General features: G+C 56.9%; 3 protein-coding genes across 3 annotated transcripts; 2 read left to right on the forward strand and 1 right to left on the reverse strand.

Annotated features, from left to right (window-relative positions):
* Positions 1-3,452: 3,452 nt before the first annotated feature.
* On the forward strand, positions 3,453-8,999 carry TTLL9 (tubulin tyrosine ligase like 9). The gene is given in 8 exon segments (XM_049816681.1): positions 3,453-3,804; positions 3,885-3,972; positions 4,845-4,903; positions 5,747-5,924; positions 5,927-5,948; positions 7,595-7,708; positions 8,205-8,326; positions 8,928-8,999. Coding segments are annotated over 8 exon segments (699 nt in total). The 5' UTR covers positions 3,453-3,759; the 3' UTR covers position 8,999.
* A 1,500-nt stretch (positions 9,000-10,499) lies between these two features.
* PDRG1 (p53 and DNA damage regulated 1) lies at positions 10,500-12,659 on the reverse strand. Its single transcript, XM_049816682.1, has 5 exons — positions 12,268-12,659; positions 12,062-12,137; positions 11,840-11,914; positions 11,395-11,475; positions 10,500-11,061 (listed from the first exon to the last, which is right to left on the reverse strand). Exons 1-5 carry the CDS (start codon positions 12,349-12,351, stop codon positions 10,979-10,981), a joined length of 399 nt encoding a protein of 132 aa, XP_049672639.1. The 5' UTR covers positions 12,352-12,659; the 3' UTR covers positions 10,500-10,978.
* Positions 12,660-17,761: 5,102 nt separating this feature from the next.
* XKR7 (XK related 7) lies at positions 17,762-25,965 on the forward strand. Its single transcript, XM_049816673.1, has 3 exons — positions 17,762-18,240; positions 24,704-24,903; positions 25,005-25,965. The coding sequence occupies exons 1-3, from the start codon at positions 17,762-17,764 to the stop codon at positions 25,955-25,957; spliced, it is 1,632 nt and encodes a 543-aa protein (XP_049672630.1). The 3' UTR covers positions 25,958-25,965.
* The last annotated feature ends 1,147 nt before the right edge of the window (positions 25,966-27,112 follow it).

Below are 27,112 nucleotides of genomic sequence, written 5' to 3' on the forward strand. Positions count from 1 at the left end.
GGGGACACAGGGCGGGATGACAGGGGATGGGGTGACATGGGCTGGGGGGTGGGAGCCCACAGGGTGGGATCGAGGGGACTGGGGGAGCTGAGGGGACCGGGACACGGTGGGGACACAGGTCTCGGGGGTGGTGAAGTGACGGGTCTGAGGCCGCGGGGGGGGCCGGGCCCGGGGCGGGCGGGGGCGGGGTCAGGCCGGGGGTGTGGCCAGACCCGGACTTCCGGTCCCGCCAGCGCCCTCTGCTGCGCAGCGGCGCCGTTGCCATGGGGACGGGCGCGGCCTGGTGGCTCAGGCCCAGGCCTAGACCCCGACCCAGGCTCAGACCCAGACCCAGACCCAGACCCAGACCCAGGCCCAGGCCGGCAGCCCGCGGGGCAGGGCAGAAGCAGCAGCCGTAGTCAAAGGCAGAAGTGAGGGTAACAGCCCGTGAGCGGGGCATGTGGTGGGTTCATGGCGCTGCGTCCCCGGCTCTTGCCTCATCCCCGAGGCAGTGTGTTAAACCCTGGATGCTCCCTGTGCTGGTGAGGGCAAGCACAGCGCCGGCAGGGCCTCCTGTACCTGGGCCGTGCGCTGTGTCCCATCTACCCAGGAAAAGGAGCTTTTGCCTTAAAACCACCTGAGGACGGTGCATTGCAATAGGGCTTCCAAAATGGCTGCATTTGGGGAAGTCTCCTTTGTATCGGCGGGCAGGTTTAGTTGCAACAGGTAAAACTCTTACAGCCAGGGAGGCCTGCCCAGTCCTCTCCGGAGTGTTGCTTCCACTGCAGCACAGCGGCTGAGCGGGATGTGTTCCCACTCTGAGCCTTCGGGCCCACCAGCCATGGCATGAATGGGGGCTGAGGGTGATTTGTAACACTGGGCCGTAACCTGCGGTGGTTCAGGAGCGGTGGGACTGGGCTGCTGTGGCCATGGGGGGTAAGTCTGCCTGCAGAGTCAGTGTGGGCAGTGCTGATCAGCGCTGCCTGTCCTGGAGAGGAGTGTGCTGACTGTGTGAGAAAGCTCCAGTAGAAAGGGTAGAACGTGAATTGTAAGACCTGCTCTGTACTAGCTCCTCACATTTGTGCGGAGATACAGAAAATTGAAATTGAGCCTTCTCCTCCGCAAAGAAAAAGCAGTTCTTGATGATATCTGGGGTTTTTTTAATCATCAGAGTATGTGGTGCATTTGATCCCCAGAAACTTCTCAAGGGCAATTAAAGTGAGTCAGACTGTGGGAGCGTTTGTTGCACTGAACCTTATATTTCTCTTTCTACTCAGCTGAGTCAGAAGAACTGCTTAGTGAAGAATCTGAAGAGGTTTCAGAAGCAGTTAGAAAGAGAAGCAGGAAAGTTTGAGACAACAAAATGTGCCTTTATTCTGAAGACCTTCAGAATGCTTTCAGAGTACCATTTGTTTGTGGAAGAATTTTGCAAGAATCCTGGCATCACTTGGTTTATGAAACCGGTAAGTATTTGCTCTCCCAGGGAAAGTGAGACAGAGATGAATGGATGCCTTCGTTCTTCAGAGGGAGAGGAAAATATGCAGGAAATCCGCAGGAAGAACTGGGCAGAGCAAGGTGGCTAGGAGCAGCAGTGCTCCTGGCCAGTTTCCTGGTCAACATGTACTACCAAAACACTTCTTCTTGTGTAACAACTTACTTCAGCCGTCAAAAGACAGCTCAGTTTATTTGTAGAGCCAAAGTTAACTCAGTGGTGAAGGTATAAAGTGCAGGGTTCTTGTGTGGAGGAACAGATTGTGCTCCCAGGAGTTCTCGCTGTGAGGTTATGGCCGAGTGCATGCTCTGAAATCTTTCAGTTTGGCTGCAGGTGTGCAAGAAGGTGGTGTGTGTGTGTGTGTGCAGCACAGCTGCCTTAACTGGGCAGCCCCTAAAGATGGAGCTATGAAAATATCCGTTTGGTTTTCGGGAAATCCCACTACGTTAGATGTCAGCCCATGTAAGTCCAGTCAATTGACTGAGCAGTCTTCCATCCTGAGAATGCGAAGAGATTACAGGAGACTCCATGAGCAGCCTGGAGCATAAGTTGGGGTGGATTTGGTTGGCATTAGCTTCTCTCTGCTCTGCAGTTAGAGACCTGAAGGGTAGCCTCATGCTCTGAATCACATTTGTCCCCCCAAACCTGCAGCTGCCTGGAGCTGTGCTGAATGCAACTTCCACTTCAGCCAGTGTCCTGGGGACCATGGAAAAATTGTGTTTCCTTTAGAAATTACAACAATACAATGTGATGCTGAGAAATGCCTTGCTTCTGCCAGATGATTCAAGTCATTTAAAATGAGTATCATGCCATGGTGCATAATTAAAAATACACCCATTTGAGAGACCTGCAAGCGAGCAGTCACTTTGCTTCATGCAGCAGGTCTGTCGAGGAGGCTGGGACAGGAGGATTCGTCTTATCCTGAGAGTCAGGCCCATCAGTAAGGGCACACTTGTGAGAAGTGAATGGGAGGTAATTACGCAAACTAGCATGTGAATTACAGCCAGGAGGATAGCAGCTAGTGATTATCTAACTCTACAAATGGGAACATGTTAATTGGCAACAAAAAAACCTTACATTAAGCTGATTTTATGCCCACAACCTCAATTAACTTGGTAAATAACCAGAACACAGTAAACAAGGATGTATGAAAAGCCTGTGATTACTGAGATTATACTAACAACTTAAATGAAATAGTTTGTGGGTGACCTCAAAACTCGCAGACAAGTAAAAATAAACTCCTTGTTACTCCTTCTGTTCGTCTGTGCTCCTGAGCAGCCCCGTGTTGTGACGTCTCAGGTTGCCTACTCCCACACTCAGATGCAGTAGTAGGTCAGGCTGTACACAGTGCCACATCCTGGAGCTGCAGGAGACTGGACCTCCTTGGGAAGGTGCCATGGGGAGCCTTGCTTCTTGGGTGCCTTATCTGGGCCACTTGTCACCCACTTTTAATACATCATGCAGCCTAGGCTGTCTTCAGGATTGTTCTGCTCTTCCTTGCCATAGTTCTCTGAAATCTTTCATGACTTTCCTGTTTAATTAAGTTCTTCTGTAACGTACACAAATTTAAAATGTGACTTAACAAAATTCCCAACACCATATGTTGTGTTACTTATATTTCTGCAAGCATGTGACAGGGTTTGTTTATTTGGTACTGTGGAACTTCCCCATTGGCTGGCTGCCTGCTCTGCCCTTTCCTCCAAGAATCCTCCTAACACTTGCAAATCTGAGCTTTTTGCACTAGAGAGCTGCTGTTGTATCCCCTTCCCCCCCATAACCCTAAATAAATGTGCTTGCATACAAACAGATGATGAATCAGGTTATGTAGGGCTTCTACACTGAAATTCTGGGAAACTGCAGGAAATGCTAACGTTAAAGCCAGTAAGTCTGCTCTGCCATATGTAGGTTGGCAGGTCACAAGGTGAAGGAATTTTCCTGTTCTGAAAACTGAAGGATATCGTTGATTGAAGAAGGTGAGAACCACTCTCTGTCTTCTCTTTGGGGAATATCCAAGAGACATTTTGTTCCTTTGCTCTTATTTCATCCTCTTATTCTGCTTGGCTTCTTCTGTTCTCCTGTGCCTGTGTCACGCCATAATCCTTCACCGTTCCTCAGGGCAACAACATAGTTTTTTACAGTGGATTTTCCGAAATGGTCAGGTACTTTATTTGGGATCTGACTTCTTACACTTTGTGCATGTATTTATACATAAACTTCTGCTCTTAGGTACATCTAACACTAAGCAGCAATATCAGCAGCTGGGTAATATATACATTTCTCTGCACTTCATGGGTCAAAAGTTTGACTTGAGAGTTTATGTTCTAGAGACATTTGTAAGTGCAAACCACCATTATTATGCCAGAAATGGACTTCCTTGCCTTAATGTCCAGTTGCTCCTTTCCTCTTCTCCCAGTACATCCCACTGAAGGCCTGGTTATACAGAGGTGGATTTGCTTGCTTTTCTAGTACATGATTTACTCTGAATAGCAGAGATGATTGCTGTATCCTACCTGTCTCTAGGTGCCACAAAGAAGGGTAAGAAAAGAACTGTACAATTCTACTGCTTGGTATTAGTTGCATCAGACAAACCTTGTCACTTCTGACTCCTGCAAACACCTGTAGGATTCAGCGGTCCTATTGCTGCTGCTGTCACCCTGCCTCTCTCCAGTCTTTTTTCATTGGAAAACTGGCATCACCAGATCACTGGAAATGTCAGTTTGAAAAATCAGCTAGGACTGAAGCTGAAATGTCAGTCCTGGTTGTATTGTTAGTGGTTGAATTTTGGCAGCCTTTCTTCTTCCTTAGCTTCACAGAACGTAAGGGCAGGGTGATTTCATGGGAGAGAACTATTTGATTTCCTATGTGTCGCACTTGCTACTTTATTGAGTTTGATAGCTTTCATTTGATTAACACATCTTCCCAAAAGGTATCCCACCTCAATTTGATGGCTCAGGAGGCAGGAAAATCCATCACTTCTCTCCGTGAAAGTTCAGCACAGTTCATGCTTGCTCTGAAAAATCAAAAGCCTTTCCAGAGTAGGGGTACAGCAAGCTGCCTTGGGTGAAGGTGTGCTGGGGTTTGGAGACATGGTGACATGAAAAGCTTCATGCCAGCCATGAGGTACAGTACTAGCTCAGGGCAGTCACTCTTTCATTTTCTAGATACCCCTCTTGATTACTTCTGATTTTTATTGTCTTTCCAAGGTATCATCATGCAGTGTTGGATTTAAGCTTAGGTGGCTGAAGCCTGTGATTACAGACAGGGAAGATAATTAATTGGCACTGGGGCAGAAGAGGACTGTTCAGAGTGAGAATTCCATATTTGCTTGTTCAATGTCTGTTTGTCTGCGATCCTTATCTCTACTTTGTTCCAGATGTTCATCTCACAAATGTGGCAGTGCAAAAGACTGCACCTGATTATGATCCCAGGAAGGTGAGGGGTACTCACTGTCTGCAGACTATTCCCCTGCTGCCTGCCATTGGGGCTCTTCTGGCAGATGCAAGCAAGCTGACCTCATCCTGCCAGCTGCCATGCCGTGGCTGTGTGCTTCAGCCACTTAACTGTGCTGTCTTGTCTCCTGATACCCATAAATGCAATTTCCTTGATAGCAGATTTAGGAGAGAGGCTGGTCGAGCGTTCTGCTTTAATGTTGCTTTGCAGCTGTCTGTGCATCTATAAGGCTGATCTTTTTGACTTTAAACCTAATAACTTTCTGGTTAGCGCCCTTCGGAGATGTAGACATCTTATAGCTTAGCCCTTCGCTTCTAAGACCTCAGTGATACAGCAAGGTTGACATTGCTGCACACAACTGTCACTGTTAAGCTTCCTCTCTCAAGAGGTGGCAGCTGAGAGAAAATTGGGATGTCAGATTGCTCATGAATCTGAGATGAGGGTCAATGTTTGAGAGTAATGGAGGATGGTGTTGAACTTCCAATTTTATGGGCTGCTCCTTTCTATAAATCTCCCTTGTTTGTAGGGAAAGGAGGGTCTTTGCAGTACCCTGATAGAAGAGAGGATGTTGATTGCTGTTAGGGAACTTTTGATGGGGACCTGGGGACCTTTTTTCCCTATAGCTGTACAGTAGTGAAGCCTGAAGAGTTTAACTGCATTGTGGGGTTGGTGGCCCCTATCTTCTGGTCTCTGGCTTCTTACTAAGAATTTTTTTTTACTGGGCTGTGGAGACTATAGGGTGATGTTTGAAAAAAAAATCATGTGGGCTAAATGTGTGGTCATCTGTTGGGATTGGCTTCATATAATTGTGTTTGGATGTCTCAGGGCTGCAAGCTGGTGACTGACCAGCTTGGACAGTGCTCAACCGCCAGGTGTGGGGCAGGGTCAGTGGAAGTTCTCTTTGCAGATATGGACAACACTTACATCCACAGCCTCCAGAGTGTTCAGAAGGTGATTAGCAGGGACAAACACTGCTTTGAGCTCTACAGCTATGACATCCTGATCATCAGGATCTGAAACCATAAGGGTGTTAATAAACATACCAGGGGTTATAGTGTCAGGCCAGCTGCTTTCCCTGGGACAGGGGTGTCCCGTGATGCTTCTGCATCTGGCTGGGAGTGAGCCAGCCCAGAGCTGCAAGTGAAGTGTAGAGAGGTTTGAACTGGTTTACATGAAGGGAGCTGCCATCTGGAAGGTTGCAGCTGCTCTTGCTCTGGGTATCAGGGTTTATTAGCTGGGTGCAGCACCCTGTAACTTTGTCTGTAGGATCTCTAGCCCTTTGTTGTGAAACCCTGCCAATTTGGCTATTTCTGGAATATGCTCCCCTCCAAGTATAAGCATATCACAAGTGTCACAGCACTTGCCAGAGATGGAGGGTTACTATCTTCTCTTGTTCTGCTTATGTATCTTACAGCACTGCCCCATCAGCAGTGATAAACCTCCCGCCGGTGCCATTTGGCTGCCAGCGCTAAACATAACCCGTATCTGTGGTACACTGGCTAAAAGGCAGACCCCAAATGAAAGAGGTCCTTCCTGCTAATTGTGGAGAAAAGCACTCCACAGGAGCTGAGGGTATTTTAAATGACAGCAACAAAAAACCCCAAATCTTTAAAACATAATTTGAATCTAGATTTTTTTTTTAAATAAATGTTTTCTCACTGGCTAAGTGAAAAATATGTATCATTAAAGTTCAGCTGAAATTCTCGGAATTTTATCTGCTACAGACGCAATCCAAGTATTGCAACAGCAGGAACCTGAGAGTGCAACTGACTTGTCATTACAGGAGTTGAGAAAAACAGAAACAGCAAATAGTACTTCAGAAATGACAAGCAAATAGGATTATTATTCTTTCAGCCTTAATCACGTAAAGTGCAAGCAGTACCATAGATAAGGAAATTTCCCTTAGACGTGATTTATGTTGTCGGTGCTCTCCTATGAAATGTCTTCTCTAATTTATTTTTTTTAACTCTTCTCTCTAACAAGACATGGTAGCTGGTATACCTGTTACAGCCTTGTGTCCTGTCAGCTTCAGCCCAATATTTCATGTGGTGCCACTGGGGACAGCTTTATTTCAAGTGAGCAAATAAATGCAGCTCAGCTGTGGTCCTGGATAGCTCTAATTTGCACAATCTACTCTGTTCATAGCCTCAAACCAAATTACTGCTTAGGCAGCCTGCACGTAAAGAGCTGGAGTAACTTTGGTTGGTCAGGAAACAAATGAATTGGAATGAAAGTCCTTGATGTTGTCGCAGCGCTCAGATAGCGCTGCTGGGCTCTCATAGGAGAGCTATTTGAACAGTGAGTTGTGCTAGGAAACTGTTCCCAGGAGACATCCACATTCCGCCACTAAAAAAGGGTTAATGCTCATACTGTGAATTCTCCTCAGCATTTACTGCTTCAGCTAGACTTTGGTTTTCACTTGTATGTCTTTCTGGAAGCTAGAGGGATTTTTTTTCTTTGGTACCATCGAGAACAGGAATAGAAACTTTGCAATAAGCTCAGAATGTTCTTTGGCTCAGTGCATGGGAAAGAGATTTAGGGTTGGATTTCCTATTGCTTCACACTTACTCCTGCCTGCTAGCAGGGTAATGATTTTGTGGACAGGCATTTCTCTTAAATGAACCACTGGCAAAACTGCCTGTTTCTCCTTAATTTACTGTTGTATCTCCTCAGCTGGCTTCTGGAGGTAAATGCTTCACCTTCCGTCACTGCCAGTAGCCAGGAAGACTCTGAACTCAAGTGTCATTTTCTCAAAGACGCACTTCATATTGTGGACAGGGAGAGCAGGCGGGTGAAGATGTTTATTACCTTCTAAGGGCTTTTAATAAAATGTTTGGAATGGATGGTCTGGTTCCATGTCTTTCTTGGCAACTGATCATAATACTCTAACTTTTATGGTGATTAAATGATGAATTTCCAGAAACAGAGCAAAGTAAGCAAGCATGCTGCCATTTCAGAGTGGCAAAACAAAGCAGCACAGGGCTGCAAAGGGACTGGAGTCCGTGTCAGAGCTGGGACTTGCACAAGAGCTCTCTTTCAGAGGCCCTTCTGCATTGTGCCTCCCACACTTACAGCTTCTGGAGTGCTCTGTTCCAAGCAGCTTGTCTTGCAGCATTTTGTGATTGACTTTGCAACTGTGCTAACCTCAGATATTAATAGTAGAAAGACGTCCACTGCTTTCAGCTGTTCAGCTTTGTCTCTGATTGTCTGGGAGTTTATTCCTGTGTGCAGACAGACAATTGTCATTGCTCAGGTACTTCAGTATGTGTATTTGATGTTGTACGCTGACGGGGAAGGAGAAGCATGTTGGAGGCTTTGACCTGATATGGAATGACAGGCCTGTCATCAGAGGGGGAGACCTGGGTGCTCTGGTGAATGAGAACGTCATGGCAAACACACGTTTAGGTGCGTACTCATCCAGTGTTGGCAGGGTGCCCCGTTCACATCCCTAAGCTATCTGCACATCAGCAAGAGGAGAGCACACACCTTTCACTCAGGAGCAAAATAATAAGAATGGGTGTGTGAGGTCTTACGGGATTAAGAGACCAAAAGGAGCAAATGCTTTCCAAAAGTGGATGTAAGTGACCAAGCTGCAGAAGCACTGTTGAAAACAAGCATGTATATGTAGTGGGAACAGCTTTGTTCATGGTCCTGCTTTTCAAGCATTAAGTCACGGCAGAGTTCTTCATAGGCCAGCTTTGCTGCAAAAACACTCTACAGTCACTGTGGTGACTATTTACTGGGCACTTTGCTGAAGATAGTTGTGTATTTTACTGTTGGGAAGTAGTACTCGGATTCTGAAGTCTTACTTCCAAGAGGCTGACTTGTATTGTAACTTTATTTTACAGTACGCAGCTCAGTGTGCCTACAATCATCTCTGGCTGTAGCTCCTAACTAACAAAACACGAGTACAGCTTCACCTGAAAGTGGGACATCACCTCACCTCTACAGGAAGGAAGAGTAAGGTGATGTGTAACTAAATCCCCTGTTAACATTTTCATTGCAGGCTGCTACGATTGCAGGAAGAAACAACTGAAGCAGCTTTTCAGGAATCTTCCTGCACAGCAGAAAGTGTAATGCTGATCCCAAGCTCGGGATGGGAGAGGTCACTCTGGATGAAGTTCACTCTCTCTTCCATACATCGGGCAGTAGCAGTTCCCATTTCTGTCTGGACACTGCTGGCTCAGCACAAGACACTGGCCTTCTTGCTTCTGAAGGTTTCCCGGCTTGGAAGCTGCAATGGGCTTGAATGAGATTATTTCATAATGGCTGACACAAGTGATGCTGGCTTCTCAGCTGCCCATCTCCACTCACACTTAGTTCTGTACTGTGCGCGAAAATAAGAGGGGCTAAACACATTCTGCACAGCAAAACAAAGCTTTTAAGGAAGGCAGGCAGCTGACTGTCCTACTGCTACTACTATGGAAACATGTCAAGAGCAGAAAACCTGTTGCCATGATACTGTAAAAATAACCTCGCCATCACATGTTATGGAGAGGCTGACTGACTGTACTACACAGGTTATGTAAGAGTGCGGCTCCAACACAGGGACTTGGCACTGTGTACTGCCACTTGCTTCCAGAAGAGATGCAATTTTCTGAAAAAGCTATGGGCGAGAGCGTTCAGGTAATAAGTCAATGTTACTTTTAATCATTGTATCTGGAACTCAAGCCTGAAGTGGACAGCCTCGTTTCTTGCAGTTGTATGTTTAAAGTATGTGGTGTTGGCTACAGAATGTCAAAACTTAGGTCAAGCAATGGTAGTTAGCTCTTTAGATTTAAAGAAATCACACCTCAGTTTTAAGGAGTCTGAAACAGACTATTTTTGGAACTCTGCAGAATTTGATGCGTGTGTGGAACTGGACAAGGCAGCACAGGGCTGCCTGGAGGAGGCACCTCTGGCCTGTTAACCTGGAAGGCAGACAGGGAGCCAGGAAAAGTTCTGCATAGCTGTGCAGAAGGGAAGAGAGCAAGGGAAGGGGCCCAGCTCTGTGTTACACATGCGTGGTTTAACAGAACGGGTGAGCTACCTTGAGAGCTGGAGAAAGAAGGTCAACTGCCATGTTTAAAGATTTAAATTCTATCCAGAAATATCTTTACAAAAGTTCAAAAAAGAAAGAGCTCAACAGGACCCAGATGCTTTTCTGTCCACAGGAAAAAAAAATAAATATCAAACTCACTATAGTCCATTACTAATCACAATTAATTTTTTAAAATCTTCTTATGGTTTTAACCAAGTTGTGCTGGGGTAGCAAGTTCAGACTAAAGTGTAGAAGACAAATTTTAAAACCTTTGAAGAAACTATTGCTGGTTAAATCAATTGTCCTTTTACTACAAGACAGACTCAGTGACTATCCCTGCTCTGTCCTCTTCAGGTTGCTTTTTTAAATATACATACATTTTATCCCTTCATCTAGTTTTGAAAGACTTGTTTCTGCGGTCTCTTGCCTTCCAACTTAACAGTAGAAAATGTTTTCCCAGAGAGACTAAAAGGATGCTGCCTTCTCCTGTCCCTCCCTACACATCTTTAAAGACATTCCTGTCATGCTTCAGATGTATAGCTTTGCTTTGTTTTAATACCACAGGCGCGCACAACTCCTCTTCTGTGCTTCGGGCACGCCGTGGATTCCCAATTCCTCCTACTCCTGTTCCTGACACCAACAATGAACCAGCTCTGAAACCAGGCTCCAGAAGCGCTCACAGAAAAACCCAACAAGGAACATACACACGGAGTTAGGAGTGCCCCGCTGCTCTGATTTTAATAACCCCACTTCCTCCCCAGCCACCGGTGTTTGCCCAGCGCTGTGTCCCAGCCCGTGCCTGGGCGCAGCTCTGCCACCCAGGCTGCAGTAAGGAGCAGGAAAGGGTTGGTGATCCAAGGAAACTGCAGCATCGTAGCTGAGGAGCCAAATGCTCCCCAGTGCCTGCCAGGGACCTCACCCGAGATGGGCTCCGGACATGCCAATGTCCTCCTCCAAACCCCAAAGGCTGCGACTATTGCAGCGTGAGCTCCACGGGTGACAGTCCGAATACGCGCTGTGACGATGGCACGGCCACCTCACCCCTCCAGGATGCGATTGATTAGCTTCATTTCCTCGGCAGTCATGGGGTTCAGGTTAAATCCCTTCAGCTCAGCTTTACCTGAGAGAACACACGGAAAAAAAATAATCAGTATTTTGCCACACAGTAAGAGAAGTGGTCCATGTTAAACTTTAGAAGGGGTGTGGGGAGGGCAGGGACAGCCCTGGAAGCTGATGTGGGGTCACCCCGGCGTGATGCGGGAGCCTGTTGAGCATGCTGGTGGGTGACAGCTCCGCAACAGGAGCTGTACAATACTGCTGGAGCAGGGACAGAATTGTGAAGCCAGCGGGAAAGTGGCTGCAAGAACATGCAGAGCTCAGGAGTTTCTGGACCCTCCCGACAGTCCATGTCTGCTCCCAGAGACTGAGAAGGTTCCAGAACAGGAGTGTTTACCTTGAGCTTCGAAGAGGCGGTTCACCTTCACGCGCAGCTCTTTCCGGAGGTTGTTTATCTCCTCATCCAGATGTTCCTGGTCTGAGACAAGCAGGACAGGAGTGAGGAGGACTGTGGGCTCTGGGGCGCAGGCAGAACCTCCCGTGGGTGGCTCGCTATAGAAGCCCAGGCCCAGGGAGGGGGGCAGGAGAGGACCCTTCCCCAGCTGCCTCGGGGGTCCCACCCAGCCCCACGGGGCTCAGCCCCAGGCTGTTTCGTGCCCCAACATGCTTCCCAGGGCACTGCCCAGGAGAGCCAAGCAACAGCCAGAATCCACCTGTGACTGCTACCGAGAGGTTTTGGGCACTTCGAAGCCCAGCACTGGACAAAACCCAGCTTATTTTCTTAAAATCTTATTACGGTTAAGACTAGAGATGAGCCGAGCCCGTCGGGCAGCCCGCCTTACCCTTCTGCAGCATCTCCTTGGTCTGTGGTTTCGGGAGCTCGATGAACATGTTCCCGAAGCAGACCATGGCCTTCTCTGCGCAGGGAGAGGAGGAAAAGGAAAAGCCTTTGGTCAGAGAAGTTTTTCTCCCCGGCCAGGCAGCCGTTCCTCGGCCCTTGGGGCTCCCGGTGAGTGCAGCCGGCCGGGTCGGGGCTGAGACGGCACCGGGGACACCGGACTTACCGTCGGGCTCCGGGTCTTTCTGCAGCGCCCGCAGGGCCTCGCGGTTCCGGTTCCGCTTCACATCCAGGTCCACGATCTACAGCGGGAGAGAGGCAGCCGGGGCTCGGGCCTACCGGCAGAAGCGGGGAGGGGGGGGGGGGTGGCGCCGGGGCTACCGGGGAGCAGAAAGAGGGGTTGGCCGGGGACGAAACCGGTCCGTTCCGTACCTGCTGCCGTGCCGCCAGCACGTCCTCGGCCAGCTCCTCCACCTCGGCCAGGTAACGCAGCACGAAGGCCGGGTCCCGCGCCATAGCGATACCGAGACACGGTCCGGGTCCGGATCCGGTTCCGCCGCCGGTTCCTCCGCCGGGCGGCAGCCGCAGCCGCGCAAGGCGGGTTCCGCGGTGGGAGGGGCCGGCTCGGAGCGCGCCCCCTAGCGGCCGCCCCGGGTGCTGCCGGGGCTCGGGGACCCCCCCCGCCACGCCGGGGTTCGGGGACACCCCCACCGTCCCCGACCCGTTGCGGCCCGAATTAACGGGGGCTGCACGCGGCCGCGTGTCTAAAAACACGCGTGGCCGGGCTGGCAGGGAGGGGAGGTGGGCGGCAGCCAGCGGGCGTGGGAACGGGTGGGCGAGAGGGGATTAGCCGTGAGTTGGGGGGAGATGGGACACCCCGGCACTGGCTCCGGGACACCGGGACGGTCCCACGGGGACTCGCCGCCCGGCAGAAGGACGGGAGCGTTCGGTGCGGCCGAGGGACGCTGAGCCCTGGCACCTCCACCCCGGCAGCGGGGGGTCCCGGCCCCACAGCCCGCCCCAAACCCAGCCCCTCTCCCCGCAGCCCGGAGGGACTCTGGTGGTCCCCACGCGTGTGAATTATTTATGCCTTGTCACAACCCGCCCCCTCTCCCCCCTCCCCACCAGCACTGCGCTTCTGTCTGCCCTTCCTTGCCAGCACGGTGCCGGTGTCAGGCAGCTGGGCTCCTCGGAGCATCAGGTTGCCTTTCTGTCCCCTCTTTTTCCCTAGAACGCAATAAAGAGCACTAAAAGCGTGGGGCGATGAGCTCAGATTTCATTTTGTGCAGCTGGCTGGCTCATCCAGAGCTCAGCGGGCCAGGGCCTGCCGTCCCCGGGGAGGGAAGCTGGCTGCTGTCCCTGTGGGTCGGCTTGCCCTCGGCCAGCCCTGGTGGCCCCCGGTCTGTGCCGGGCAGGAACCAGCTCTGGGAATGGTAGGAGCAGCCGTAAGGCTCTGCCAGGGCACTGCGTCGGTGTTCTGCCCTGAGTGACCCTGCCTACAGGAAGAGAGAAATATCACCCCTCAAAATGGCTCCCCTTCTTTCCACCCCACCCAGCCTGTGAGAAAGAGGAGAGAGAGAAATGGGGTGTTGGAGATACAGGGAGACCAAGCACTGATGGCAAGGACTGCCAGACCCTTGCCATGTGAGGAAAGGGTCCCGGGAGCCCACCCGGGGCTGACAGGTAACAGGGGACATGGGTTTTCATGTCCCATGTCCCTGCTCTGGGCAGAGCCCCAAAGCAGTGCTGCTCCTCCCTAGTGAAACTGCCCAGTTCCCAGCTGAGAACCACTGGCCCGGCTCCCCTCCAGTCCAGGTACTGCGCAGGTGCTGCTCCTGCTCTTCTTGCTTACAAGTAACAACATGCTGGACGCTTGCCTGGGGTGCTGCACTCTCCAGTTGCCCAGTAAGCGTTGACTGACCTTCAGCATGGCAGTGCCCAGCTGGGGCTGCTCCCTGGTCATAACCTCTGGCCGGTGCTGCTGGGTCCCTGCTGACAGCACAGCTGGCCATGCCGTTACTGCCTCCCTGACAATGCCGCTCAGTGTCGCGTGATGATGGTGACACCGTTGCTTCCCTGCTGATGGTGGAGGGACCTCCAATCTGTCTTGGATTGGTGCTTTTACCAGAAGGAGCCCTGGTGACATCCCCGAGGCACCAAGCACGGGCTGGGGGAGAGGAGAAGCATCAGTGGAGGGGGGGATATGTGACCTGTTGTCTCATACCCTTCACGGGACTCATCTTGGTGAGAAGCTCCCCAAAGGGTGCACGGTGACCCCCTGCGCTGTGGCTGCTGGAGGTGGGGGTGGCCGTATGGGGACCGCAGGGGTCAGGGATGGAGGGAGTGAGGTGTCGGCTGGCTGGTGGTCACCACAGTTCCGTGGGCAAATAATCCCTTAAGGGAGATTACCCAGATCAGAAGATTACTGGCCCTAATCCCATAAGGTCATTTGTTACAGTTAACTGGGGAGATCTCCTCTGTCTGTGGCAGCGTGTGCTAAAATAAGGCGGCTTCCAGGGGAGTGGTGGAAGCGAGCAGTAATGCACAGCATCCTGGCTGGGCTGGGAGTGATTCACACTCAGGTTGGATTTTTTCCTGACATCGACCAAAAGAGGCAGCGGGATTGGGGCTGGATGCCAATGCTGGAAAATGCTCCTTTTTTGGTGGGGGTGGCTGGCTGGAGATCTACAGACTGGATCGGGGGCCACCTGCTTCCCATCCACAGCCTCAGGGTTGGCTCCCATGGAGTCCAAGCAGGACAGGAGCACTGGGGTCGGCTGCAGAGTGGGATGCAGGACATGGGACAGGACATGAAACGCAGGATGCAGGACGTGGGGCTGCTTTTCTCCTGCAGCCTCACACTGCAGCATCCACTGTGAAGTGGTTGGCTTCACCTTTCTGCCAAGCATGAAGGCAGCATTTGATCCTTGTTGCTTTGATGGGATCAGAAGAGTGTCTGATTCTTGTGATGTGTGCTGGGACCCTAACTAGAGCTGGAGCTCCATTTACCTCCGACGGGGACACATTTTTCAGACCAGTGACAAAAAGCTCGGTGGGCAGTGAAAGCCCCATCCGTCTGTTCTGCTGCACAGACACAGCCTCTTGAGACCAGAGTTTGGCTGCAGAGCTCAGAGCTGGAAGTCATGCTCGGGAAGCATGGCCTGGCTGGGTGGTGACCATCCCCTTCAGCGGGTTGGAAACCTTCTCCCGCCACCTCCACCACCAGCCCTCGCACTGCCCAGCAAGGCGAGGAGGAGGGAGTGCTTCCAAAGTCGGTGCGGGAGGGATGAGGATGGGGACGGGGATGGGGATGGAGGTGGGGATGGGGATGGGATAGGGACAGGCTGCTCACGTCCTGGCAGCAGTGAAGGAAAGCACAGTGACTGTCTGTGGTTGCCAATGACAGTGCAATGAAGGCAGGGTTTTGCTGGGGATGTTGGGCTGCATGGAGGGGCAGGGGCTACTTTCCCCAGGAAGCGGGGTCCCAGCTTGGCAGAAGTGTGGGGGAAGCTGCAGCTGAGTCTGCTGCAGCAGGAGGGATCACAAAGCCACGGGCACCAGGAAAACATTTGCAGGGCAGCGAGCGGTGGCTGGTGCTGTGCTCTGTGGGCCTCTCCGCAGCCAAGCTCTGAGCCAGCCACAAATCATCACGGATTTCTTCTCCTGGAGCTGGCGCCAGGGGCAGTGCCTTTTGCTTGGAAGCTGGGCTCAGCCCTGGGGACCAGAGGTCCGTTTGAACCAGCTGCACATTTATGTGCCCCACTGGGAACCAGGCAGTCAGAGGGACCGGCCGCCCGCCCACTGCCGAGGGCTGCTTTGCTTTGCTGTGTATTTTGTTGTGGAAAGAGCAGGGTTTGGGTTCAGCATGTTCCTTTTTCTTCCTTGCAGCACTTTTATGTATGCAGCTAGAAACCCTCCCTGCCTGCTGACAGCTGCACAGGAAGGCTTCAGGGATGTTTATAGGTTTTTTTCCTCTCTCACTTTTCCCTGTGGCTGCTGGGGCCTGCTGTTAAGATAAATCAGACTTCAAACCACAGTCTCTGTGTTCTCAGGCTGTGGATGTTTAACTCCACTTTCAGAGGGTGCGTTTTGGGGTCTGTGAAGGCAGGTGGGTCCGTCTCTCCTGGTCTCCAGGTCCCCTCTCCCTGGTGCTATGCCTGCCATCGTGGCGGCACCGGCTCTGCTCCATTGCCCAGCCAGGACAGAGACTCTCCAGGGACGGAGCCCAAACAGGGCTGGGGCTGGCCAGGTGTCAGGGGGGGCTCTGGCCAACGGAGCCTGTCACCCGAAGGGGCCCTGGCCATGACCGTTGGTGGATGAAAGGCTCCTTTCTTTGGGGTCTGGGATGCTGCGAGCATCCCCTCCCCCAGGCAGGCATTTGTCGAGGGGATCTGTCAGGAGCATCTCAAGGTTAGGTATTTAAGTCACATTACCCATGCTAATACATGCAGCAGTGGGAGAGCCTCACTGAGGGCCTGACTCTGCTCCCTTGTGCTGACTAACGCCCCCCCCCGCCAACTTGCTCCTTCGGTTTTGTGCACCAGGAACCCAGACTGATCCCCGGTTTGAGCTGATCCCCCTTGCTGCTCTGCAAGGTGGAGTTTGGAAGTTGGCCACGTTTCCTGGGATAAAACACGCTCCCCCTCGCTGCATGCTGTGGCGTGCTCACCGTGGGCCAGGCTCCAGCCACGCGCGTGGCTCCTCCGCAGGCGAATACACGGGGCTGAGCCTTGAGGGCTGAAATGCAGCGAGCCGGAGTCCATCCCTCTGGGCCAGGGGCAGCTGCCTGCATGTGATCACCCTCCCTGGAGACACGCTGCAAAGGAACAAAAAGCCCTTTCCCTCCCAGCAGCACCGGGGATGCCAGCACAGTGCTGCTCCTCATGCATGGGGGGTACCAGCCCCTCGCACTGCCTGCCAGGCCAGGGCGGCCTGGCTCTGCCAGACGCACTGCATCCGAACTCTGACGGGCAACAAACGGAGGAGAGATGGTGGGGCAGAGCCGAGGAGCAGGGCAGCATCTGGGCATACGTGCATCCAAACCCCAGTGCCCCAGGTCCGCCTGGAGACCTTGGCACTTCACCAGCTTGTGTGGTTCCTCGGGGACTTCCCCAAGGCTGGGACTCTCCCTCCAAAGCAGGGCTCAGGTCCAGCCCAGCAGGACGCTGCCGGGACTCCCTTGGGCAGGAGCCTGGTGGCCTTTGGGCCTGTCCCAGCCCCGGGGAGGGGGTGGCAGAGGGACCCGCAGCATCTCCATCCTCCCAGGCCCGTGTGGGGGGCTCACACCGCCTTTGCCCGCTCCGGGGCTGGACCCGTGAGCAGGGTCTTGCCCCGGGCTGAGGACTGAGACTCGGGGCTGGGGGAGCCCGAGGCCGCCCAGCAGCTGGTCAGGGGGCTCCGGTCCTTGAGGAGCTGGGTGGGGGGGTGGTCGGACAGCACGGCCGATGACCCGGGGTGGGTTCCACAGGGACCAGGGCGGGGAGGCACCCGCTGACCCCGGGTGGGGGCTCGGCGGGGACCGGGCCGTCCTTGTCGGCGGGGAGCTCGGTGTGGGGGGGTGCCGGTTGCCCTTACCGGCGAGGACTCTGGGGGGGGGGGGGAGGCGGCGCGGGGAGGCGCCCACCGGTACCGTGCGCTCCCCCGGGACCCCGAGAGGGGGGCGGCTGCCCTTTCCGGAGGGGCGAGCGGCGGGCGGGGGGGGGACGGACGACGACACGGGGCGGGGGCTCCCGGGGCCGGCCGGGGGAGGGGGGAGGGGGGAGGGCGGGTCTCGGCGGGGCCGGACCGGGCCGGGCGGCCGGTGGCGGCCGGGCGGTCGCGGGGCGAGGCCGGCGGGGGCGGGCGCTGCCGGGGCGGGCTCGTCGGCGCCGTCCTCCCTCCGGAAGTCTCTCCCGCTCCCTCCTTTCTCCTCCTCTCCCCCGACAACATGGCCGCGAAGTCGGACGGCGGCGGCGGTGGCGGCGGCGGTGGCGGTGGCGGCGGCGGTGGCGGCGGCGGCGGCCCGGCCGTGAGGCTGGAGAGCCCGGAGGGAGGCGGCGGGGGGAGACGAACGGGAGGAGGAGCGGCCCCCCCGGCGAGACGATACCGTTTGCGGGACGGCTGCTGGGTGCTCTGCGCCCTCCTGGTCTGCTTCGCGGACGGTGCCTCGGACCTGTGGCTGGCGGCCCACTACTACGTGCGGGGGCAGCGGTGGTGGTTCGGGCTGACGCTGCTCTTCGTGCTGCTGCCCTCGCTGGTGGTGCAGCTGCTCAGCTTCAGGTGGTTCGTCTACGACTTCGCCGCCAGCACCAAGGACAGCGCCGGCAGCACCAAGGACAGCGCCCGCGGCCCCCGCGGCTGCTGCCGCCTCTGCGTCTGGCTGCTGCAGGGCCTCATCCACCTCCTGCAGCTGGGGCAGGTCTGGAGGTACGGGGGGGGGGACCGGGGGGGGGTCGGGGGGTTGGGATGGGGCTGCTGTGGGGCCTCATCCACCTCCTGCAGCTGGGGCGGGTCCGGAGGTACAGGTGTTGTGGGGATACGGGGGGGGTCAGAGGGTCGGGGTGAGGCTGCCGTGGGGCCTCATCCACCTCCTGCAACTGGGGCGGGTCTGGAGGTACAGGGGGCCCACGAGGGACACAGAGACAGGATAGGGATGGGGAGGATGAGGAGCCAGGATGGGGCTCAGGGGGCTGCTGCAGGGCCTCATCCCCCTCCTGCAGCTGGGGCGGGTCTGGAGGTACGGGGGTTGTGGGGCTATGTGGGGGTCAGGGGATTGGGATGAGGCTGCCATGGGGCCACATCCACCTCCTGCAGTTGGGGCAGGTCTGGAGGTACAGGGGTTATGGGGGTACGGGGGGGTCAGGATGAGGATGCTGATGAGGATGCCTCATCCACCTCCTATAGCTGGGGTGGTTCTGCAGGTATGGGGGGACCAGGGGTATGGGGGGGTCAGGAAGGGTCAGGGGGCCAGGATGGGGTTGCTGTAGGGCCTCATCCATCTCCTGCAGCTGGGGCAGGTCTGGAGGTATGGGGGGACCAGGGGTATGGGGTGGGGGCGTCAGGGGGTTGGGATGAGGTTGCTGTAGGGCCTCATCCACCTTCTGCAGTTGGGGTCGGTCCAGAGGTACAGGGGTTGTAGGGGTACAGGGGGGGTCAGGGGGTCGGGATAAGGCTGCTGCAGGGCCTCATCCACCTTGTGCAGCTGGGGTGGGTCTGGAGACACGGGGGACCAGGGGTACAGGGGGACCAGGGGGCTGGGATGGGGTTGCTGCAAGGCCTCGTCCCCCTGCTGCAGCTGGGGCAGGCCTGGAGGCACGGAGGTCATGGAGCCAGGATGGGGCTGGAGGGAGTGGCAGGGTGCAGCAGGGACATGGAGGGGATAACAGGGTGCAGCACGGAGGACACAGATGGGGATGGCAGGGTATGGGGGGTATTGGGTGGGGATGGTGAGGTGCAGCAGGGGCCCAGGCAGGTGGGGGGGGGCACGGGGATCAATCTCTCTGCAGCCACAGCAGGATGGGTGGTGGGGGAGAGCCCCCAGCAGAGCCCAGCTGTGGGTGTAGGCAGGAGCTGTGGGTGTGGGCAGGAGCTGGCATGACTAGCCCACAGCCCAGCTGGGTGGCACAAGACTGCTGTCTCCACGGCCGGGTGGTGCTGGACCTGCTGGGGGGCCTGCCTGGCCATGACAGCCAGGTGCCAGGGGGTGTGCAGTGCTTCTGCTGGGCCCTGAACACCTTGGGCTCAGATCGTTCCCCCCATGTGCCTCCCTGTGCTCCTGCTCGGAGCTCACTGTAGTCTGCGGGGTCACGGGTGAGGAGGTGCCGTTTGTCCCCAGCTTTTTCTGGGCCTGGTCAGGCTGTGCAGGCAGGGTGAGCAACAGCTTGGCACACTGGAGCAGGCTCGAGGCCCTTTGCCTGTGTCTTTGCAGACCCTCCAGAAGCCCAAGCTGGTGGTTTATTGGCACCTTCCTCCAGCCCTGCTCCCTCCCAGCTCCACAGAGCTCCATCCTCAGGGCGCTGGGGAAGAGCCGTGGCTCTGGCACCGAGCTGCTTCCCGGGGAAGGCTGGTGCTGGGAAGGGAGTGGAGACAATGGCAAATTCCCGGAACAATGCACCGAGCAGGAAGCGCTCAGGCTCAGGTTTCGGTGCTGTTTCCCCTCCTGAGCTACTGTAGTACAGAGGCTCCTCCACTCCCTGTTGTTGTCTGCATGCATTCGTTCATCTGCTGCTTTTCCTGGGATGCTCTGGGATGTCTAACTTTGTTTCACAGTACAGCATGCACCGTTCTAGAGGGGCTCCTGCCCTTCCCTCACCAACACAGCCACTGCCTGCCCCTCCCCGATACCACCCACCCCCGTGGCAGCTCTCAGGGTATGCTGGCTGCAGGATGGGTGCAAGCCCTGCCTTAGTGTGCTGGAGGAGCTGGTGAGGGAGAGGATGGGAGCTCTTCAGCCCACTGGCTGCTGAGCTTGCCTGCAGCTGGCCTTGGCCCCAGCACCCTGCAGGCAATTACCTGATCTTGTCCTGAGCTGGGGCCAGGCTGCGGTCAGGGGCTTTGCTGCCGATGGTGTCAGCCACGCTCTCCTGATCTGCTGCACCGCGGAGGCTCTTAAGCCAATTAAAGCGGTAACTCTCAGCACTGACCCTCCAGGACATGTTGGTCTCAAGCTGCAGCTGAGGCTCTTTCTAATCTCGGGGTTTGGGATTAGCTTGGGTGACCAGTTAAATGCAGTTTGTTAAACCCATTAGTGAGGTTGGATCCGGTGCAGGTGGATGTGGCAGTTAAAGAAGATGTGGCAGAAATGCTACGTGTGAAGGGAAAGCTTGTCCCTGGCCAGGGTACCATGCCCCTTGCCAAACATCTTCCCCTTCCCCGATTTACCTGCCTCCTCCCTGCCTTGCGATTGCCTCACCCCTACCAAATCCATCACTGTGCAGCCCTGAGCCCCAGCTGTGACAAAGACCCCAAATCACAAAAATACAGCTGCTTCCCAGCTGCAAAGGCAGCTCTGAGCACAAACCCTGAGATTATCCCAAATTAAAGCTGCTGCGAGAAGCTGCTGAAGTTAGTTGTCATCAGCACGTTCATGATGCACATGCAAATACTCCGCCACGGATGCTCTCCGGAGACGGTGCCGGTTGCATGACCATGTGCTCATGCAAGCAGCAGCGGCACGGGCTCGTCCCCCAGGTGAGTCCATGCCACCACTGCGCTTGGGGGCTGCTGCTTGGATGGTTTTGCAGCTCAGGAATTGTTATCCACTCTGCTCGCAAAAAGTCACCAGCTTTTTCACCAAAGAAACACCAAAGGAAGGGATGCTGTGCATGCCACATGTGTCTCCCACCCGGCAGCATACCAGGGCTCCCCTGCCACCTCCGTGGGCTGGCAGCTGGCTGGTGTGTCTCTGCGGGTCCCGTTGCACTGGGGACAGCCCTGCCTGTGCCCGTTGTGCCCCTGTGTCTGCTTTAGCCCAGGGTCACGCCTGGTTTGGCTGCCTGGGGGTCACCGGGGCCAGACCTGGGGTGCCCTGTCCACCCGCAGGGCCTCCCAGAAAGCCCCCCATCAGCCCGTGTCCCCCCATCCTCTGCTGCCTTGGGGACCTGGTGCCACCCCTTGGTCCTGATGCCAGTCCGGCGGCAGCCCCACAGAGCACGGACACCCTCAGCACCTCCCTGGGTGAGCTCATGAGGGGTGGCAGAGCTGGGACCCACAGGTTTCCCCCCACTGGCCCTTCTGCTCCCCAGGCCTTTGCTCTGCCTGCTCAGGAGACCTCTCAGCCCTGGGAGCAGCCGGCTTGTCCTGCTGCAGGACCCAGCACTGGGGTCAGTCACTTGCTGGGGGTCCCTGCCTGGCCCCGGTGCGCAGGACAAGGGGCTTTTTGGGGCCAGACTGAGCTTTTCCCTGAGCATGAGTGGCCTCTGCTGCTCCTGTTTGCCCCAGGGACCCAGGGCACATTGGGGTTTGAGGACGGTGGGACACGGGGGCTTTCATCAGCGCGGTGCCATGCCAGCCAGGCCCATGTGCAGCTCTCCCTGATGACCTGACTTGGCGGGATGTGTAAGGGATTAAAATGGCTGCAACAGGGAAGCAATTTTCTCCTTGTTTAAATAAAGGATTAAGGGATGATATCCCAAATTACCTTCTAGGAAAATCGCACTCCATATCGCTCACTCTTAGAGCCAGGGGTCCCTTGTCCTTTTCTATCTGAGGACAATGATTAGTGGATTTGGTTATAACCAGGGCTGGGCTTTTCTCCTTGCACTTCTTTTGTTCCAGTACTTGAAAACCAGGGTCAGTAGCTGGGATATGGGGGCAAACAGTGGTGCTGGCGGCAAACCCGGCCATGGTGGGGCTCTGGCAAACCTGGCTGTGGTGAGGCTCCGGCAAACCCATCCGTGGCGGGGCTCTGGCAAACCCAGCACCCGCCTGAGCTCACCACCTTCCTGCTGCAGGGGTTTCGTTAGATTACTCTTTGTAATACAAAGGAGGCAGCAATTAGCCCTGAGAGCTCTCGTGGTCGGTTTCTGCCTCATCATCAGTTTTTTGAAAATTAAATGATTTTTTTTCAAGTGATTGATTCTGTATTTCCCATGCAGCTGCTGCGGTGCTGGGTTGGTAAGCGCCCGCCGTGCACTGTCAGCGCGGGGATGTTTCTCTGGGCTGAAACACCACGGGATGATCAAATGCATAACAAATAAGAATCAACATTTCATTCTGGCAAGTTGATGGGAGATGAAATCTTGTTTTAATGAGATCTATGGAGCTGATGGGAAGACGGGAGAGTAATTGTGCCCCTGCCGAAAGCTGGGGGAGGCCGCGGGTCACTAGTTGAATGGCTGAGGAGCCGGGGACGGCACGTGGTGGCTGCCGGCTGTGCCACGGGGACGGCATGGCTCTGCGGTCTGGGGGGGGGGGGGGGGCTGCCGTGCGCCGCAGAAGGTGGGATCATGGCACTGATGAGCCCAATTAGCGAGGCTGATTACAGGGAGAGGATGAGGTTGCCGGTGTCCAGGTCTCCCATGGGTGCCCTGGGACCAGCAGCGATGGCCTGCGGCATCTTGGGGTCTGCATCGCTTCTCTGGTTGCTTCCCCCCCCATGCCGTGTCCTCTGTCCCCAGGCCATCCCTTGGTTTGCACCTTTCCAGTGAGGGGGGGTCTGTCCCTGGGCCCTTCTGCAGGGCCAGGAGAGGCGGCTTATGGGGAGAGGGGCTGGGACGCAGCAGCCACTGTGCTGCCACGATGGCAGTGCTGGCCTGGCTGGGCACGAGCAGGTGGCACCGGGTTGCAAATCTGTGCCGGGAGCTGAGCGGCTGCAGCTTCTCCCCCCGAGCAGCGAGGGATGGGCCTCAGGAAAGGCTAAAATTAGCTTCTCCCCCCGAGGTGGACATTAAAACGTCATTTTGACACCAGTGCAAAGAAGCCGGTGGGGACCGGGAGCTGGGCTAGCTGTGGGGCCACGGGATGGCCCCCGCAGCCATTGGCACCCGCTGAAACCGGGGCGGGACTACCAAAATTGCGTTATATGCTGACAGCGATGTCTTGCCTGGCCACCTTGTGGCGGGGGGGCTTTTTGGGGCTCCCAGCAGGGTGGTGGGAGGGGCTGGGGCAGGCGGTGACAGGGCATCGCTGGGGATGACCACGGGAGCCCCATGGGACCGGCATGCCCACCTTGCCCTTCTGCACACTGAGGGACCCGGTGGGGCTTCCTGGGGTGGGAGCAGATGGCAGCAGGGTGGCACGGGGGCCTCGGTGGCCCCAGCTGATGGCCACCACCATGGTTTCGGGGCTGTGCAGCCCAGGGGCAGGAGCACCCAGCCGTTCCCGTGGCAGGAGCAGGGCCAGCTCTTGCCTTCTCCTGCTGACAGATGAGCCGAAAGTGCTGGGATCAGGGTTTCTCCCGCATGTCAGGCTAATGGAGTCGGCTGGCAGCGCTTTCTGGAGCTGATGGAGAGGCCGTCGCTCTGCGTGAGGGTTTTACCCGCCTGGGAGGAAGCTTTATGGTCCGACATCCTCCCGCTTCGTCTTTCTGTCTTCCTCCTCGTCCGGCTCCCTCCTCCCCCTGCAGCAGCGGAGCCACCGGCCCATGGTGCAAGCAGGGCTGGCCGGGGATGCCCTGCCTGTCCGGCCCCGTGTCCCCTCCTGTGGTGCCCGGATCTGGCCCTGTGCCGCAGGGAGAGGTCCCTGGTGGCGGTGACTCAGCCGGCGTGTGCGTCGGTGCCACGCACACCTCCGCTGACCCCCGGCCGACGACCAGATGGCTGGGGCCGGCATGCGCCCGCGCCCGCAGCCCTGCCAAAAGCCGAGGCAACGCCGGCACGAGCGCCCGGGAGCTTCCCGTGGGCAGCGCGGCACGACCAGCTGGTGCCTCCGTCCTGGCTTGGGGCAGGGGGAGGCAGGGTGGGCTCCGCGCCAGCCAGGACCAAAATATCCCCTTTGAGAAGCAGACGGACGTGGTTCTGGGCTGGGACCAGGGCACCCCAAATCCACGGGTAGCCGGAGAGCAGGGCTGAGGGGGGGGATCCCCGGCTGGGGTGGGGAGGCAGATCCTGCGTCGGGGAGAGAGTGCAAGGGCATCACTGGGGTGGGCAGTGGGGCGATGGCCAGGTGAGCCCCAGGGCAGCAGGGTGCTGAGCTGGCTTTGCATAAGCTGCTTCTTCCCAGCATCTCGGGGGTCCAGGGTGGGACAGGGGTAAGCTCAGCATCACCACTGCCCTGCAGCCCCCTGCACCCCCAGCGTGGGGGCCTTCCGTGGCCCCAAATCAGGGGGGGGAGTGCTCGCTGGAGCGGGTTGGCAGTGGTCATGGGGCACGCCTCGCATGGGCAAGAGGAGGTGAGCTCCGCTGCCCAAGCAGTGGGGGCTCATCTCACCCTCCCACCCTGCCTCGCGCAGGTACCTCCGCACGCTGTACCTGGGGCTGCAGAGCCGGTGGCAGGTCGAGCACCGCCGCCGCCACTTCTACTGGCGGATGATGTTCGAGAGCGCAGACATCAGCATGCTACGGCTGCTGGAAACCTTCCTGAAGAGTGCGCCCCAGCTCGTGCTGCAGCTCAGCATCATGGTACAGCAGAACACCATCGAGCCGCTGCAGGGTAAGGGACGCGGACCCCATGACGGGGAACGGGGGCGGCTGGAAGGGGCGACGCAGGGCTGCCGCAAGCTCTCACTGCTCCTGCCCGCTTTGTGCCCACAGGGCTCTCGGCCTCGGCCTCGCTGGTCTCCCTGGCGTGGATGATCGCCTCCTACCAGAAGGTGCTGCGGGACTCGCGGGAGGACAAGATGCCCATGTCCTACAAGGGGGCCGTGGTGCAGATCCTGTGGCACCTCTTCACCATCGCCGCCCGTGCCATCGCCTTCGCCCTCTTCGCCTCCGTGTTCCAGCTCTACTTTGGCATCTTCATCGTCACCCACTGGTGCATCATGACCTTCTGGATCATCCAGGGTGAGACGGACTTCTGCATGTCCAAGTGGGAGGAGATCATCTACAACATGGTGGTGGGCATCATCTACATCTTCTGCTGGTTCAACGTCAAGGAGGGACGGAGCCGCTACCGCATGTGCATCTACTATGTCATCACGCTGTCGGAGAACGCCGCCCTCACCATCCTCTGGTTCCTCTACTATGACCGCAAGACCACCTCCGACTTCGACGCCTTAATCCTTGTCTGCGTGGTCAGCTCCAGCTTCGCCCTTGGCATCTTCTTCATGTTCATCTACTACTGCCTCTTGCACCCCAACGGCCCCATGTTCAGCCCCCGTGTCGGCGGTTGCATTTTCCGGCAGCGGCCGGCCCCGGCGCCGGGGTCCCCCGCGGACGCCGTCACCAGCCCCCCCCGCTCACTGCCGCGGACTACAGCGGGGGAGCGGGACGGGGCGCCGGGGGAGCGGGACAGCTGCGTGCCCGTCTTCCAGGTGAGACCCTCCGCCCCACCGGCGCCGGCCGCCCGCGCCCCGCGGACAGAGGGGCCCGTCATCCGCATTGACCTGCCCAGGAAGAAGTACCCGGCCTGGGACGCCCACTTCATCGACCGGCGCCTGCGGAAGACCATCCTGGCGCTGGAGTATGCGTCGCCCACCACCCCGCGCCTGCAGTACCGCACGCCCGGTGCCCCCCAGGAGGTGCTGGAGTACGAGACCACCGTGTAGGGCGGGAGGTGCGGGGCCACGGCGGAGCCCTCCCGGTGCCATCCCGGCCGTCCCACATCCTCGCAGCCATTTGCCTTTCGGTTGGGTTTGCCAGCGCTGCCGTGCCGCTGCAGCGAGCGCCCCGCGGGCGGGGGCCGGGGAGGTCTTTTGGTGCTATCCCCCCCCGCGCCACCCTCCCGCAGCCGAGGCCCATGTCCCACCCCATGGCGGCCACCCTGGCTCCCCCCGGGGCTCGTCCTTGCCAAAATACCTCACCGGTGCCTGAGCCCAAGGCAGTGGGTGCTGCGGCCCCGCAGTGCTTGACCGTGTCAGTGGTGCAGGATGGGGACTGGGGACACCGTGGGCTGGGGGCCGGCAGCTGCGAGGGGCTTGGGGCATGGTGGGGCATGGCACAGCCCAGGTGGGCGGCACACAGGGACATGGGTGCCTGTGCTGTGGCAGCACCGTGGGGCTGGAGCGCGGCTGCACCGTAGTGTCTGTGGGGCTCATCACCCCCAGAAAGCTGGGGCAGGGGACAGCCAGGACCCGGTCAGCCCCCCCATGTCTTCTACTTCCCCCACTCCCTGCAGTGCCAGCCCCAAGGGGGGCCCTTCATCTCCATCCTTGGTCCCCCCAGCTCAGGGTCGAGCCATGTTCTCAAGCCCACGGGGTCCCTGCTGCCCTGTGGGGCACAGACCCTGGCCCGGGGGGGCCCCTCATGGGTGGGCATGGACCCTGCTCCCCCTGGGTCTGAGCTGGGTCCCCGGCTCTGGCCAGGATGGCAGCACCCCATCATCCCCCCCATGTCCCCACAGGAACCGCTTCGTCTCATCGGGTTTGTTTTCACCTGAATGGTGACATTTTGTGTGACATTTTCTACCTCCGCTGCGGCCAGGGAGGGGGGCAGGGCCTGGCTGGCACTGCTGCGGGGGGCGTGCGGGGCCGCCGGCGTTCCCAGCGCTCCCCAAAGCGGGGTTTACACCCAGCCGTTCTCCCCTCCCGGGTTTGGCATTGCCTCCCACCCGGGAGCGTTTCCATTCACCCCCCCTCATTGGCATCAGCCCCATCCAGCTCCCCCATATAAACCTAAGCTGGGATCCTGCCTCCCCGCTGCCTGCCCCGAGGAGCAGGGCTGCCCTGGGCTCTGGGTTTGAATGTGTCCCTGGTCCTGCCCGG

Source organism: Accipiter gentilis, chromosome 14 (assembly GCF_929443795.1).
Source record: "Accipiter gentilis chromosome 14, bAccGen1.1, whole genome shotgun sequence".
Classification (NCBI taxonomy): Eukaryota; Metazoa; Chordata; class Aves; order Accipitriformes; family Accipitridae; genus Astur; species Astur gentilis.

Excerpts from the sequence above, each read along its gene's own strand:
- PDRG1 (XM_049816682.1), bottom strand. The coding sequence starts at position 12,351 with ATGGCGCGGGACCCGGCCTTCGTGCTGCGTTACCTGGCCGAGGTGGAG. Across the intron at positions 12,138-12,267 it reads TGCTGGCGGCACGGCAGCAG|ATCGTGGACCTGGATGTGAA; the intron begins GTACGGAACGGA and ends CTCCCGCTGTAG. Across the intron at positions 11,476-11,839 it reads CAAGGAGATGCTGCAGAAGG|ACCAGGAACATCTGGATGAG; the intron begins GTAAGGCGGGCT and ends TGCTTGTCTCAG.
- XKR7 (XM_049816673.1), top strand. The coding sequence starts at position 17,762 with ATGGCCGCGAAGTCGGACGGCGGCGGCGGTGGCGGCGGCGGTGGCGGT. Across the intron at positions 18,241-24,703 it reads CAGCTGGGGCAGGTCTGGAG|GTACCTCCGCACGCTGTACC; the intron begins GTACGGGGGGGG and ends TGCCTCGCGCAG. Across the intron at positions 24,904-25,004 it reads CACCATCGAGCCGCTGCAGG|GGCTCTCGGCCTCGGCCTCG; the intron begins GTAAGGGACGCG and ends TTGTGCCCACAG.